Genomic DNA, 16,425 nt, shown 5'->3' with positions numbered 1-16,425 from the left:
CTACCTCAAGAACAAGAGTGTCCGTGAACCTTTATCAGCTCCTCTGCACTCTTTGACAAGGCAATTAGCCGAATGAGGGTAACTGCTTACACTGAAAGTCTTCTGCCACCACTGCTCGTTATTTTCATTCAAATTGGAAGCTGTAACTGCAATTAGACCAAGAGCTCAGAATGTTTCAATTATTAGTCAAAGATATTACTCCTTGACAAATCTTTCTATTTAAAATAAATAAATAAATAGCTTTTGTTTTCCGAGTAAGGCACTCCATTGTTCTTGAAGTTAAGCAACACATAGGAGTCTAAAAGATATTAGTAGGCCTAAGTGAAGAAAACTACAAGAACTAATGATGGTGAACCTGGAACACTAGTTAAAAGAAGCAGTGAAATGAACAACAAGAATAAGTTATCATTTTAAGAGGAGACTTGATAAAAAATTCTAAGACGCCCAGCATACACTGTCAAAAACTAAATCTCTTTTGCCATGTTGCTATGTAAAGTAAAGAGGAAAAGGTATTATCCATCCTGTGCCGTGTCTGCTTAAAAAGTGAAGTAGCCCACCATCAGTAGTTCATTACAGTGAGTGCAGAGGGGTTTGGGGCCATTCTTTATCAGATGACAATGGCTGAAAAGACTGCCCCAATGCGTAATCTCGCTAAAATCATCTTCTCACGATGAGATGGATAAGAGGAAGTTTTCTAAGCCATAGGGAAGTGTTAAGTCTCCCTGAGTTTGTTCCCATGGACAGAAGACCAATATTTGTGCCAGAGTGGTGTAATGTTCCTACGCATAGCGATACTGTGATTATACAAGGTAACATAATAGCTGAAAAGCCTGAGCAGTATTACAATTCGAACCTTAGCAGCAGAAACAGCAGCCTCATTTCCTGACATGGCAATGTGTCTAGGAACTCATACAAACATGTTGGCACCCACATCAGTGAGTGAGTGAAGATGGTCTTGGATCTGTGGTACTAAAGGGTTGTATGTGTGCAGTGCACTGAGGCTCTGCGACCACTGAGGAAACTGGACCATACAACACATTTAGAGAATCTCTGTCACCGGATGGACAGTGTGACTTGATAACAGGCAAGAAGTTCTGCAGAAGAAAATCAAGCACACATCTAAAATGCAATACCTAAAACACTTCCACATTGTAGGCATTCTTAGAGCCATCAACATAAATGAAAGACCTGTCCTAAGCAGTAAGTGAAGCTTAAAAAATGTAGAATAACTTATCAAAACCAGAGTAGTGTTTTTCAGAAGTGATGTAAGTCAAAGATGGACACTGACTGTGCATGAGCCAAAGAGGGAAAAGACTCTCACCCCTCAGGACACAGCAGGTAACATGACATGAAGCTTTCAAAGCAGATACAAAACTGAGCACTGGGAGGAAACTGAGAAGCAGATCCTGTCTCATACTGCTAGTGGTGGCTCTGAGCACTATGGGACTCAACATCTTAGGTCATAAGTCCCCTAGAACTTAGAACTACTTAAACCTAACTAACCTAAGGACATCACACACACCCATGCCCGAGGCAGGATTCGAACCTGCGACCGTAGCAGTCCCGCGGTTCCTGACTGCAGCGCCAGAACCGCTAGACCACCGCGGCCGGCATGCTACTGCTAGTCAGGGGAGTACTCAAAAAAGGAGGCATAAGATGGATGTCTGGACACACAGTACTATCAGCAAGTGTATCTAAAGAGGGGAACATTGTGCTGTAACAACAGTGATAGTCCGATAACTTTTGCAAGCAGACTTTTCACTGGACTATTGGGAAATGTACCATTGCCCAAATGAATGCTGCAACATAAGAAGGGCAGTCATTCAGACTAACATACTATACATCCATACTCCACCCTCAATTGGACTATGGATCAATGCAGACAAAGGGCTGATTGGTCTGCTCCCCATGAGGTGCCACTTAGAAGGTGTGTGATACTGGGAAAATGGACACCACAGGCTGACAGGTAGGATATATGGGGAGACAAACAAGTGTTAACCCCAAGAATTTTGTGGTTCTGATGAACAGAAGAGCAAGGGGACTGAGATGTATGGAACTCAACTCCTTTTGCTGCCAGAATTTTGTACAAACATTTTTTGGTGGAAATGTGGAAACAACCGTACGTCTACAAGTAGATGTGATCAAGACAGTAGTGAAGTCACCACTAAAATAAATACGTCTGCCGAGAGCTGAAATAAACTGCAAAATTATTGACAACAATAGACCCTCAGATGCCTAGAAGAAGACTATTAAATGTGGTTGATTGCTGTAGCGTACAAGATTACACTCGGCACAGAGCCCTGAGGTACACCACTCTACTGAAACCTGAATATTAGTGTCCAATGGAGCCAAACCCTAGCATACATTAAAAACTTGGTCTTCTGAAAACTCCTGAGTAAAGTGGAGGCAGCCTCATAAGTTTAGCATTGTACGAAGGATGTCCACCATGCAGCAAGTGTCATAGGCCTTTTACAAACAAAAAATACTGCTACAATCTGGAACTTGAGCAGGAAGTTGTACGTGATGTGAATTGACAAGGTGGTGAGATGGGCAACTGCAGAATGATGCCTACAAAAGTCACACTGAACATTCAGCAGTAAACTCTGAGACTCATGCCAGCATACTAGCCCCCCATCAGGCATTCATTCCATCAACTTGCAGATATACTACAGGCAAGTGAAGTGTCAAAATCTTGATAGCTGCCAGGAAGATGTGTGATCTTGCTGTAGCGTATAAGGTTACACTCGGCACAGAGCCCTGAGGTACACCACTCTCCTGAAACCTGAATATTAGTGTCCAATGGAGCCAAACCCTAGCATACATTAAAAACTTGGTCTTCTGAAAACTCCTGAGTAAAGTGGAGTGTGAAATATGCTGTCCTTCCAGATATAATAGCACATATGGAGGAGACAGCACTTGCCCCCAGGAAATAGGTGCTGCAACATCTGAATGTGAATGTCGTTTGGTCCTGGGGCAGAGGGTTTCGATGATGAAAAGGCATGCACAAGCTCCCTCATGGTAAAAACAGTATTGCTGCATTCGTGACTATCAGAAATGGAGATCTCCTGAGCCTCTATCACTCACTTCAAAAATAGGAAGACAGGATGGTAATATATGAAGCCTGAGATCTCTGCAAAGTGCTAATCCAGTGTGTTGGAGATACTGACAGGATCCTTGATGATATCATTTGCAACAGTCAGACCAGACACTGGGAGATGGACTTACTTCCCAGCAATGAGTCAAAGCCTGTTCCAAACATAAAAAAGGGAGTAAAATGGTTAAAATAATTAACGCAAGAGATTCGAGAGGCTTTCTTGCTGTCTTAGATAATCTGACAACTCTTGCATGCAATTGTTTATAATGGATACAGATCTCCACCATGGCATGACATTCAAAGACAAAGAGAGGATATCTTCGCGTGTGAATTACGTCTTGACATGCATGGGAAGTGCTCACTTGAATGTGTCTCAGATGACAGAACATTCTAGATGGTGAAAGCTGTGCACTGTAGGAGGAGAGATCCAGGTGTGACAATGACTGTATAATCTGAAAGAAATGTGGGTTCACCAATGTTGAGAGAAACAATATTAGGCTGGTACAAAATATCTGCCAGGAGCATATCCTTTATGCAGCCTCTGGGGGTACTCTAAATGGAAAGGTGGTCATCACAGTCACTGAGCAACGATAAATGTATTGAGAGCTGAGCAATAAGCTGCAGTGTCTGCCACAGTGAGAATACGAAATGGAGTTGTGCTGATGTTACAAAATGAAAATGTAATTCCAGGAAAGGAAATACGGACAGCAACAGCTTTTAACTGGGTGTTCAACACAACGATCTGGCAACGGACTTTATTTCAGATGAGAGTCGTTACACCCCAGTGAACTGAAATCTGCTCCTTCAGTGGTAGGTAGAAATGTATCAATGTGAGATAGAAAAGATCCAAGAAGTCTTGAAGATGTATTTCCATTTCTTGCAAGTATGTAACAACTGGAGATAGTGAATGCAATAGCAACTGCAGTTCTGCACTATACAATCTGCTACGTATAATCCATTAAAGGATAGTAGCCATATCTTAGGACAAGAGATGACTATTGCATTAGATGCGATTACTTTGAAACACCTGGTTTCATACCCACTGGACTACAGGGTTCTGCAAGTAGGTGTATCTTCCTCCACTCTCTCTTCAGAGGTAGGGTTTTCCTCCCCAGAAAAGTACAAGATCAATTGGCGATTCATGCCTGTGATGTGGAAGTTGGCTTGACGATATTTTGCACAGTTTTGTCATTGAGGAGGACCTCCAAGTTGGTGAGTGAAGGGACATTTCTTTTTATTTATCTTGTTATTTCCTTTGTGTCTAGCAGCTGAGAGTATTCCTTCTTATATTTCTGTTTTTCTGTGTGTGTCACAAAGCAATTTTGCATGAGTGGGTGAAATTTTATAGTATGTTGTGCAAGTATGGTAATGGTAGATGGTGTTCTACTATAGTGCTAGGGATTTTACAAAATTAAACTTCAGTATGTCCACAGACAGCTGTAAAATGGGCTTATTATTTGCCTTTAGCTGAAATGTGAAAATTGTGGAACCCAAGCTGCCAATGGCTTCTTTATATCCAAATATTCAAACATGATGTTTATCTATCTAAGCTGCTCCCAGGCCGTTCTGCAAAATTTTATTCAATATGCATCCAACAAGTTTTCTTTGGTTTTCATGATTGCTACTTCAATTATTCAAATATGAACAGATTTTGAAATCTCAGATGGTTGGGTCCTTAATAGACTACACTTTTGGCGCACACTATGTTGGGAGCACTTGTCTCCACCCCTCCTCCTTTCCCCATCCCTTTCAAAGATTTCAGCTTTCCTCCTATCACTTAAGGAACATACAAGAAGCAGTGCTTCATCAACATCAAGGAGTTCATCTTTTAGCATTTCCTCTATGACAACACTAACCTGGTTGTGTCACTGCAAATCCTCGGAGGCACACGACAAATTGAAGTTACATAATTTGAAATTGTTTTAGTTGGTGGTCTCACGGTTCAGTAACAGATGCAACACCACTGATTTAAATCTGAGATCCTTTCACATTCATTTATATTTAAACACACTTTGGTGATGATCCATTTACACACAACTCCTTGAAAAAGAAGCTGACTATCCATATCGAGGGTAGACACTTGTTACAAAACACGCTTCCTCTGCACCACTCCTCTCCCTAGCGAAAACTGCTTCATCTACAGCCTGTACCCTGATTTAAAATCAAGCAAGTTAAAATATATGCACTACACTTTTTGTATATCACTTGATTCCTGGACTCCTTACTTTTGAACTGGCAGAAATTGGAAGACTTCAGGCTGCCAACACTTTGTGTATGATCACTGCCACTAATAATAATACTGTGTAGGCCCTGCAACAATGTAGTAGCTACTACATAGTTACTGTTGTGTTGGTCTTTCAATCAGTTCACTTGTCTTTTGTGAAGTGAATAATCAAACAATTACTGGTCTGTTGCAGCAATTATCTACAACACGGAGAAGGAATCTTCATGAGATATTTAAGCACGTGTGAAGTATATGTCTCAATTTTTCTGTCGTATATGTATGGTACAAAGTACAAAATCACTGTGTTGTGGTGTGTACTGGGTGAACTGTGTGAGAAACAATATGTTCATACATTCAGTTCACAAGCTGTGATCTCCACCACAGTGTCTCATGCATCAATGCTAGTACATAAAAAAATGTAATTATTTGCAACTTTTTTTCCTTCAACAATTCTTTATTGAACATAATGAGAGTTACACACATGAAAGAATGGTATTTCATCTACACAACTTATTTTTCCACATAATCTCCATCCCGTTCTATGGCCTTCCTCCAGCGTGAAACAAGTGCATGTACACCCTGTTGGTACCAATCCTTGTTCTGGTGACAGAGCCAGTGCTTCACTGTTTGTGACTCACCTCAGCATTCATTCATAGATGCAGTGCCAACTGCCAAGTTGTAACACATCTGTCCTTGCAAATTACATCAGCTTGCTGAAACATGTCAGGTGTGACAGCAGTGAATGGTCTCCCCAACCAATGCAAATCATGGAGTTCCGCTGAACCACCTTCTGATGACCTCACCCTCCGTGTCCAGTGACTAACTGTACTTCAGTCAGCAGCAGATGCTCCATAGACAAAGTACAAACATTTGTAAATATTTCCCACAGTTTGTTTCTCTGCAGTAAGAAATTCAATGACGACATGTTGCTTGTAACATACGTCACCTACTGACGCCATTTTGAAACTGTCCTGCAGCTACGCCATCTGTCAGAAGTGACAGAAACTTGGCACGCTCACTGAGGAGACTTCAGATAACACATACATAACATTTCGCATTCGTAGCATTTTTTTCGGCTGAGAAAAAAAACCCTTGTACATGGTCAATTTTACAGTCTTATGAAATAGTGATAAAAGCAACGATCTTTCACAAATAATTTACTTTTGTGACCAAAACACAATCCAGCCCTTTTCGGGGGGGGGGGGGGGGGGGGGGGGTGAAGTCCATGACTGCAGTGCCTTAGACTTTATAAGCCAAAAAACAAAGTACAAAACAAATATGAAACTGTTGCAATAGAGACAACAAGAATCAACTTCTCTTTTCTAACAGCTCCCATAACTATTTACTTTGCACTTTACTATTTAGTGTCTAGCAGGCATACTCCATATGTTCTTTTCAGTAACTAGTAAGCATATGCTCCATTTCTGTATGAGGTGGTGTAAACGGAAAGCAGGTTTCATGTTACAGGCAATATTCTTTATACAAAATTACTGACACAAAATCCCAAAGGGCTTTCAATATATCAGAAAAACAGTTATTTACGAGGCTGCAGATAAGAGAAAAAAGCTGAGACAGAAGTAAACTTACTTGCCTTGTTTGTTTCCCTGAATCCTACGAGTTCGAGAGTCCAGTGGAATCATATCATCAGGCGACACTCGCATTCCAGCCCCTTTAAAACCATGAGTGCCCTCTGCCAGTGACTGGGACACCCAACCATACCTGAGAAAAACAAACAAATAAATAGTATTTCTTGTGATCTAAATTTTGTTAGCAAAATGTAAATGCACGGAAGTACAGAGGTCCTCTGAATGCTCTGTACTGTGCTCGGCTGGTGTCAGAATGGAGTAGGAACAACAGCATTTCTACATGATAATTTTTTAATCACTATTTTAAAATGAGTCTGAGAGAGGAGCAGCACACCAAGTCTTTAGAATCACGATAAGTGGCAAAAGATTCAAGAATAATCTGGAGCCAGTGGTATCGACAGTTTCTGCACACAAGCACTACGTGATGCCTGTGGTATGCTGCAGATGTGAATCATTTTGGACTAGGATCATCATCTTAATGAGGAACGAAGGTGTGTAACTACAAATAGTTCACATGCATCATACATAAGAACTTTCGCCCTTGGACTGGTGTATTCTGTGGCAAAATACTGCATCCCAGTTTGGCTCAACACTGCTCATGCTAGAATTATTGACAAACAGCTAAATCAAGACCATGTACATTATCATCATGACTAGACGGAAATATTCAAATTTTCTGGCTGCCAATAAATAACCAGATAATACTTCTCCCCTGGCACAAGAATATGCTCTGATTAGGAAGTTTAAATGTTGCCAGAAATGCGAAAACATCAAAACAAACAACAAAAACATGTTTCATTCACAATTTTCTCCTGTAAATATAGCACATAGACTCAGTGAGAGTGCAAGCAGAAGAAATGAACAAAGGAAGGTATCACCATAGTCTAATGCTGTAACTAAACAGCTTTTTCTTTATGATGCCCTGAATCTCAACCAGTCTTGCAGGGACAATGTAAGATCTGGTCTGCACTGAATAGAATAAGGAGCAACTGTGGGAGCTGCACAGACTCACTATATAAGTAGGGTCTAACGTTGTCGACCAAATGTGTTTTGGAACTGAACAACACGGAGGAGTTCCTGATGGCAACAAAATACATTAGCACAGTGCTGAAGGATTTAGAGTTTCAATGACCAGACCTTATCCTGGAGACACATCCACCAGATGACACCTTCCGACAATGCAGAACATATTATGAGCTCAAGGCTTCCAAAAACATCAACCATGTGAAACTCAAATTGCACTTTTCTCCTACTTTCCTGAAAGCCAAGGATCAAGACAGGTAAATACAGTATTTCTTCACTTGTGAAAAGCATTTGCCTCAACTCAACACCTATGCTTATCATCGAAAATACAATCGCATGGAGTATTAAGCAAAATTTGTGATTGGATAACACTTTCTTGTTATTTAGTCTGAAAAAAGTATCTTGGATTGAGAGTTATTGATAGATGTAAAACTAGCTTCCTGCATGCCCCACAACAGTGTGTTTTGGCCCTTGCTGTTCATGCTGTATATGAACAACATATTAGGCAATATTGATAGTAATGCAAGACTTTTTTCAGATGAAGCACTTACCTGTAATGAACTGGTATCTGGAAAGAAAAACATTCAGTCACGTTTCAGAGTGATGCAAAGATTGGTAACTTGCTTTAAATGTCCAGAAACTTAACACTCTGCACTTTGTAAAATGTAGAAAAGTAGTATGCTACACTGTAACATCAATGAGTCAATTGCTCAACTAATATAATTACCAAAATATTGCAATTTGTGGGGATATGAAACTGAATGATCACGTAGGCTCACTCATAGGTAAATAAAGTGGAAGACTTTGGTTCATTGGTAGGATACTGAGAAAATGCAGCCAGTCTACAAAAGAGACTACTTACAAACATTTCTGCATCCCATATTAGAATAGTGCTCAAGTGTATGTTATTCAGACCAGTCTAACAGTGAACACTGAATTTATTCAAAATGGGCAGATTAAGCATGAATGGTTACAGATTTGATGAATCATGAAAGAGCATCACAAATATGCTGAACAACCTGAATTGGCAGACATCTGAAGATATGCACCAATTATCCTGTGAAAGTCTACTTACATTTCTTCAAGAATCAGTTTAAATTGAAGAACCTACAAACATATTTCAGCTTCCTGTATCACTTCAGCAGGGACAGTGAAGGTAAGATTAGACTAATAACAACACAGATACATTTTTGTTGCACACCACACGCAGCTGGAATGAGAAGGAAACTTAACATTGACATTCACTTCACAGTTGTTAACGGAGTATATGCAGAGTGCAGACCATAGGGTCACAAACAACTCAGGCTGTTCATACAACAAAGGGAAGGTTTTGAAAATCAAAGCATAATGTGAAGACTTCCTTGTTAATGTTTGCTTCACATGTCAACAACAACTTATTGCATTTGTTTGTCTGTTTATATAAATTTTGCCACATCTCAGCGATTAACCTTCACCCGTGACATGCATGATTTCAAATAGCGTACATCCATACAGTTCACAGGCCCACTTTAGAGGCCACCTGTGTTGGATCCCTGGTGCACTCGGGTGAGCCGACAAAGAAACAGAATTATTTAAGCGATCGCAAACGAGTGCTTGGCCTATTCTTTACGTTGTATTCCTGTTGCCCAGTCAATGTGTCCAGTGCTACCCACAACCTGCATCTTACATGTTGCTCTATAAAGTACTATGTTCCATAAATCGTGAAATGTGAGGGTTATGTTTACTCCACATCTTAGTGTCACTACTAAATCACCTGACAAACATCTTGATGGAAGAAATGTTCCAACATTTCACTGCCCAGCAGCAAACTTTCACAGAACAACAGCAGGCTCACGCCACCGCTCCAATCAAGTAGCATCTCCATTTTCATGGAAGGTTACTCTCCCGCCAGTGCAACTGCCACCCTTTCCAGGGTGCGATGAATCAGCTGAAGACTGGGACTCCTACAAGACACAGTTATGCCAACATTTCCAGTTTTTTTGTGTTGGCAATGCAAACCTGTTTAGGGCTTTCTTTCTTTCCTGGCTTTTGACAACAATGTATCAGTGTTGCGTCAACTTGCGCATTTGCAAGAACCAGCCAGCTGATCATTTGATGAAATGTGCAAGCTTTTATCAATCTATTACCGTGACAGAACACACGTCACTGCAATGCGTGTAGAATTTTACCACTGCCAGAAACGCCCAAACCTATCTTACAAAGCCTGGGCTACAGAATTATGCAGGTTGAGTCATCACTGTAAATTTGTCACTAGTACCCATCACGAATCCTACATAGATCACATGGTGCATGATGTTATTATTTGTCCGGCCCCGGATAGGGAAGGCTCGAAAATGCACTTCAGTGTGAGAATCTGATGCTTATGGATGTGCTCAATACTGCGTCATCCAACACAAGCAGCATGGAGATAGGTTCACTGAAGAGTAAACTGTACGATCTCCTGGTGGAAAAATGCTACTATTCAACTGAGGAATTTATGAACGTTGAAATCGCCATCTGAATAGTGTAACTGTTTAATATTATAGCAATGTGTATAATATTGTGTGTGCTCTTACATCATAATATTACTATGACCAATATCAACCTATACTGGTAAAAAGTAGTGTTTAGGGAATTATGTATATCATAAGGCTAATATTGACATGTCTCCTGTACAGCATGATTGGATGATCTGTAAATGTACGATATGAGATGAATAAAATACAAATACAAAGCATGCTGCATACACTAAGCAGTGGGCAGACTGCAACAAGTGCTGAAAGAAAAGCCACACTGATCATTGTGAAATTCTTCTTCAAATGTGATGGGTACAGTAGTACCAATGGACACATACCGTATCTCTACAATGAATGTTTCCCGAAAAATTTGTTTATTGACTTGTGTTTGTTTAACAAACTGTTAAAAATGCAAGTGGACACAGGAGCAGCAGTGACTTTAGTAAACGCACCAACATACTCATATGTGGATTTGGGCTCCACCCCCCTCACACAGGTTTCACAGAAGTTGTGTATCTACAATAAACAACAGATTCTGATCCTAGGTCAGTTCTCTGCTCCTGTCTCTCACAAGCCTGTTGTTCTCCCTCTCACCATGTGGATCACTGCCATACAGCAAACCTGTTCAGGTTGGATATGTTTAACACTTTCGGTTTCTGCACTGCCGATGTGGTAAATTTAGTGTCGGATCAAGTTCCGTATCAGCAACTGGAATCCCCCTGCTCAGAGTTCTCATCTCTCTTTACCCCTGGGATAGGTTGTGCTAATGGTTTTCAGGCTCACATTACCATTAGAGTCCACCCGCCCCCCACACCTTTCCCTGCCGCCCCCCCCCCCCCCCAGTAGCAACAGGTGCCTGTCACATTATGTGATTCTGTCATGGCTGAATTAGGCCTATTTCTTCCGCTAAATGGGCTACGCCATTAGTCATTGTGAAGAAGCCGATGGGTAAGCTTTGTCTCTGTGGCAACTTCAGTGTCACAATTAATGCATAGTCCATGATAGATACATGCCCTTTGCCTTGTTCTGATGAGGTCACTAGGTGTCCTCTCATTGTCAACACACATTCAGCTTATAGTAATATCAACGCTTGCCTTTTGGTGTCGCTAATGCGCCCAAATTTTACAGTGTTTTTCAGAACAGGTGACAGTGTCTGTGCCCGGCTCCATCAATTACCTCAAAGATATCTTTGTTTCAGGTACTTCCACCAAAGATCACCTTAGCAATCTCCAATAATTGTTTTCTGTTTTGCAGTCTGCGGGTCTCAAGTGCTATCTTATCAAATCTCAATTTTTTCAGTTGCCAAATGAATGTCTAGAATTTGAGGTTTCTCGTGCAGGTGTCAAGCCATTGTGTCACCACACTGACACAATTGCAACTTTTCCATGGCCAAGCTCTGTTGAGGAACTACTGGTGTTTCTAGATAAAGTTGCCTATTAACTTCACCAGACGCATCCACTGTTGCTCAGCCCCTGCATGCACTTTTGTATAAAAATGTGCCTTTTTCTCCCAGCTTGTGACTGAGTGTTCACTTTGCTTAAATCTAAGCTCCAATCTGTCCCGTGTTTGGCCACTTTCCAGCCAGGTCAGCATCTCGGCTTGGCTACAGATGTCTCTGAGCGCGGTCTCGGCACAGTGTTGGAGCAAAAATACGCGGACTGATCTGAATGACCCATTGATTACACTTCTAAGACTTTAAGCCCCACTCAGCAGCAGTATTCTCAGATTGAAAAGGAGGCTTTACCAATTGTGTTTGTCCTCGAGAAATTTCACATCTTCCTGGATGGCTCTAAGCTCCACTGAATCAAGGATCACAAGCCACTGGTTGGTCTTTTTAACCCTTCGCCTGCCATGTTAGACAAGGCAGCACATTGTTTGCAGTTGTGGGCTCTCTTCCTCTCCTGTTATCATTATAAGATTCATTACCAGCAGATGACACAACATGCCAACACTGATGTCTTATCTCGTCTTCCGACTGGGCTGGACCTGGCATTCAATCAGGATGAGTTGCTTTGTTTCTATTCAGATACTGAGAATCAGTCAATGTTTTTCCCATCACCAGAGCCATGATAGCATCGGCTGTCACTGCAGATCCTGCACCTAATTGGGTCCTGTCTTTTGTGCAGCACGGTTGGCTGGAAAAACTCCTGGGTCATGCCTCGGACTCCTTTTGTAATTACTTCCCCCTCCATCATCACCTTTCTATATTTCACAGGGTTCTTTTGTTAGCTATGGAGGACACTGCTCCCTATGTTTTGAATCCTGCTTCCTTACACTGTAATGTACTGCAGCTTTTCCATGTCATCACTGGGAGACCTCTTGCACCAAAACTTTGGCCTGCGGCATGTGTATTGGGGACATTATACAGCTTATCGCCACTTGTGGCCACTCTGTTCAGCAACAGGTGGCTCTGCAAGCATCTTTTTCCCCCTGGTCAACGCTGCAGTGTCCGTAGGAGTGTCTACATGTCAATTTTGCTGGGTCCTTCCTAAATCAGTATTGGCTCATTGTAGTGGACGTCTATTCCAAGTTTCCCTACAAGGCGCGTTGTCCATCCACATCCATGGTGGACACTATTTCAGCCCTGTCTAAGACTTTTGCAATTGGGGACTTCCGTATACCACAGTTACCAATAACACTCTCCAGTTTGTTTCTCAACAATTAGCATCTTTACGTCAGGGTATTGGTTTTCACCATCTCACAGCTCCCCCATTTCACCCTCAATCTAACGGTGAGGCCAGAAGCGTGGTTCGGATGTTTAAAACTCAGATGCAGAAGTATGCACCTGGCAGATCCCCTTTTGACCATTTTTTTGAGTTCATACCAATTTGCTCCAGTAGGGGACAAGAGCCTGGTGGAGCTGCTACAATGGCACCAACCACGGACCCTACTTCACTTGCTGCATCTGATGCCATGTCTGCCCATGTTGCTGGCTCCACAATGACTCCGGCCAGGTGCGTCTGTTTGGTCTTGTGGTTTCAGCTGCCAGCCAAACTGGGTTCCTGCCATAATCAAGTGTCACTAGGGCCAGCACCTACGCATCGCCCGCATTCCTGACAGGAAGATGCCCTGTCACTTCGACCAGCTGCAGCCGGGAATGGCGGGGCATTCTGGAGAGCCCACTACCAGCCCCGCCGATGCTTGTTCCTGTGTTGCAGATGGTTCAGTTTGCACTGCAGAGAGGGTCGCTGCCTGGCAGATCGCTGTGTGGGGTTCCTGCCTCTGCTCCCACTCCTCAGCTGTAGTCACTGGTGCAGCCCATGCTGCAACTGACATTGCAACTGACACGGTCACCTCCGTGGCTGTGTCCTGTGAGGCCATAATATCTGATGCTCCCGTTGATGCCTCTGATGCTAACCACTGACCCCGATGAGGGCATCGCTATGGAGACACTGTCCCGGTCCTGCCCTATGACCTCTCACAAGTGGGGAATGGTGCATCAATGCACCCCTGATCACTTCCGCCCCTATTTGCTGGGGCCTACTTGCCACATGCTGCAGCAGCAGCAGCAGCAGCCGCCGCCACCGTCAAATGAGGAAATGGATGTCAGCATGGTCATGGGTGATTTCCATGACTCGTAATCTCAGTACCTTGTGAGATCAAAGGTATTCTTTTTTTATGGTACAAGTGCTTTTTTTCTGTACCATGCATGTTTCTGTGCCTAGTGTTTTATTTATTTTCATATGTGTGCAGTTTTTCCATCACCTAGAAGAGATGATTTCAGAGAGAGCGCGTCCACACTGTTCACAGGCCTGCTTATAGAGGCCACCTCGGTTGGCCACCTGGCATGCTTTGGTGAGCTGTCAAAGAAAAAGCATTATTTAAATGATCACAAACGAGTACTCGGTCTACTCCTTACACTGTATTACTGTTGTTTACACATGTGCTCAGTGCTATGCACAACCTGTATCTTATATGTTGCTCTATGAAATGCTATATTCCATAAGCCGTGTTTGTTCTTGCTATAACGCTCAGGCCCTGTATAGTTAACTTGTATGAACTCTGAATGCTGCACTAACAGGTCACCTACTCAAACTTGGAAAAAAAATTCCCTCTTCCAGGTGTGAGGAGGTAGATGATGTGAAGAAGCTCCTGATAATTTAAAGGAAATTGATGGTGAGGGGGAGGAGGGGTCAGCATACCACAATAAGCCTTTCCTCTTCCCTCAGCTGAGCTACATACCAGCCATGAGCAGCGGTTTAATCACATATAATTAACTAACTTTGATATATTAAGTATTTTAAAATTTGTGATTTATATAACTCAATAAAATTCAATTGCAATGCATGTAATTTCCTGAGAATTCCAGGTTTTCCAGAAGAATCACCACAATGGATAGTGATTGTTTCTGAACCATGTCGAACCCGTGGCCTTGTATTTGTTGTTTTCTGAAGACTAGTTACCAGTGTCATTGGATTCCTGGCCATGGAAGGATTCATAATTAACTCCATTTGTACTAATTTCTGTGTAATGTTATTGTTTGAATAAAAGCTATACTAAAGCAGTACACTCAGCAACTCACATGTCACATTACAACATATTTTGTAAAAGCCTGATGTAAATTTTGTATCATGTAACATCTCGTTTGACAATTTTTTTTTTTTTTTATCGTCATCATAGGTGATGAAATACGGGTTCATCACCTCGAATTAGAAACACAATAGCAGCCCGACTGGTAAAGTAATGGCAAAGATCTTCTGAGACTATGAAGGTATTATTCTGTTTGATGTCCTCCATCATGGTGCAACAATCAGCTCTGACGTGTACTGCCTTACTCTCAGGAAACTGCAATATGTTCTTTGCTATAAAAATGCAAATGACTTCTTCTTCTCTATGAGAACGCAAGACCTCACTCAAGTCTGCACACCTGAGAGGAGCTCACAAAACTTGACTGGACTGTTCTTTCTCATCCTTCCTACAGCCCAGATCTCACACCTTCTAACTTCCATCTCTTTGGTCCAATGAAGGATGCACTCTAGGGAAGCAGTATGTGTGTGATGGGGAGGTTCTTGATGCAGCAAGACGATGGCCCTGACGTTGACCAGTACAATGGTAACATGTGTGCATACAGGCCCTCCCAGAAAGGTGCCATAAGACCATCACGTTGAACAGAGATTATGTTGAAAAATAGGGTTTTGTAGCCAAAAGATGTGGCAATATTATGATGTATTGGAATCCTGAATAAAACCAACCTACTTTCAGAAAAAAAAGAAAAAATGATTCATTACTTATTGAGTGCCCTTGTACATGGATGTAGTTGGTTTACACATTTTCTGCCCCAGGGATTAATGAGGTGGTGACAGGTAGGGTATCCAGCCACCCCTTAAATTAATCATGGCAATGGCACATGAAAAAGAAAAGAAAAAAAAAACAACACTGTTGGATAAATTTAAGGAACTAGTGCCCACAGAAGATTGTGGGACCATGTTGGTGTCACTAATGTTATCTCACAAAGGAATCGCAAGAATAAGATGAGAATATAAACTACACTCCTGGAAATGGAAAAAAGAACACATTGACACCGGTGTGTCAGACCCACCATACTTGCTCTGGACACTGCGAGAGGGCTGTACAAGCAATGATCACATGCACGGCACAGCGGACACACCAGGAACCGCGGTGTTGGCCGTCGAATAGCGCTAGCTGCGCAGCATTTGTGCACCGCCGCCGTCAGTGTCAGCCAGTTTGCCGTGGCATACGGAGCTCCATCGCAGTCTTTAACACTGGTAGCATGCCGCGACAGCGTGGACGTGAACCGTATGTGCAGTTGACGGACTTTGAGCGAGGGCGTATAGTGGGCATGCGGGAGGCCGGGTGGACGTACCGCCGAATTGCTCAACATGTGGGGCGTGAGGTCTCCACAGTACATCGATGTTGTCGCCAGTGGTCGGCGGAAGGTGCACGTGCCCGTCGACCTGGGACCGGACCGCAGCGACGCACGGGAGCACGCCAAGACTGTAGGATCCTACGCAGTGCCGTAGGGGACCGCACTGCCACTTCCCA

At 42.5% G+C, this 16,425-nt stretch overlaps 1 protein-coding gene across 4 annotated transcripts in view; it reads right to left on the bottom strand.

Annotated features, from left to right (window-relative positions):
* Positions 1-16,425, bottom strand: part of LOC126175086 (DNA polymerase subunit gamma-1, mitochondrial) — a 150,172-nt gene that overhangs the window by 117,214 nt on the left and 16,533 nt on the right. For all 4 annotated transcript variants that reach the window (XM_049921626.1, XM_049921628.1, XM_049921629.1 and 1 more), the window contains exon 3: positions 6,906-7,037. In XM_049921626.1, coding sequence (XP_049777583.1) covers positions 6,906-7,037 — 132 coding nt within the window. The remainder of the gene's footprint in view (positions 1-6,905; positions 7,038-16,425) is intronic.

The sequence above is a fragment of the Schistocerca cancellata genome, chromosome 3, assembly GCF_023864275.1.
Source record: "Schistocerca cancellata isolate TAMUIC-IGC-003103 chromosome 3, iqSchCanc2.1, whole genome shotgun sequence".
In the NCBI taxonomy this organism is placed as follows: Eukaryota; Metazoa; Arthropoda; class Insecta; order Orthoptera; family Acrididae; genus Schistocerca; species Schistocerca cancellata.
Note: the sequence above shows the minus strand (reverse complement) of the source record. Positions and strands in the feature narration are given on the sequence as shown.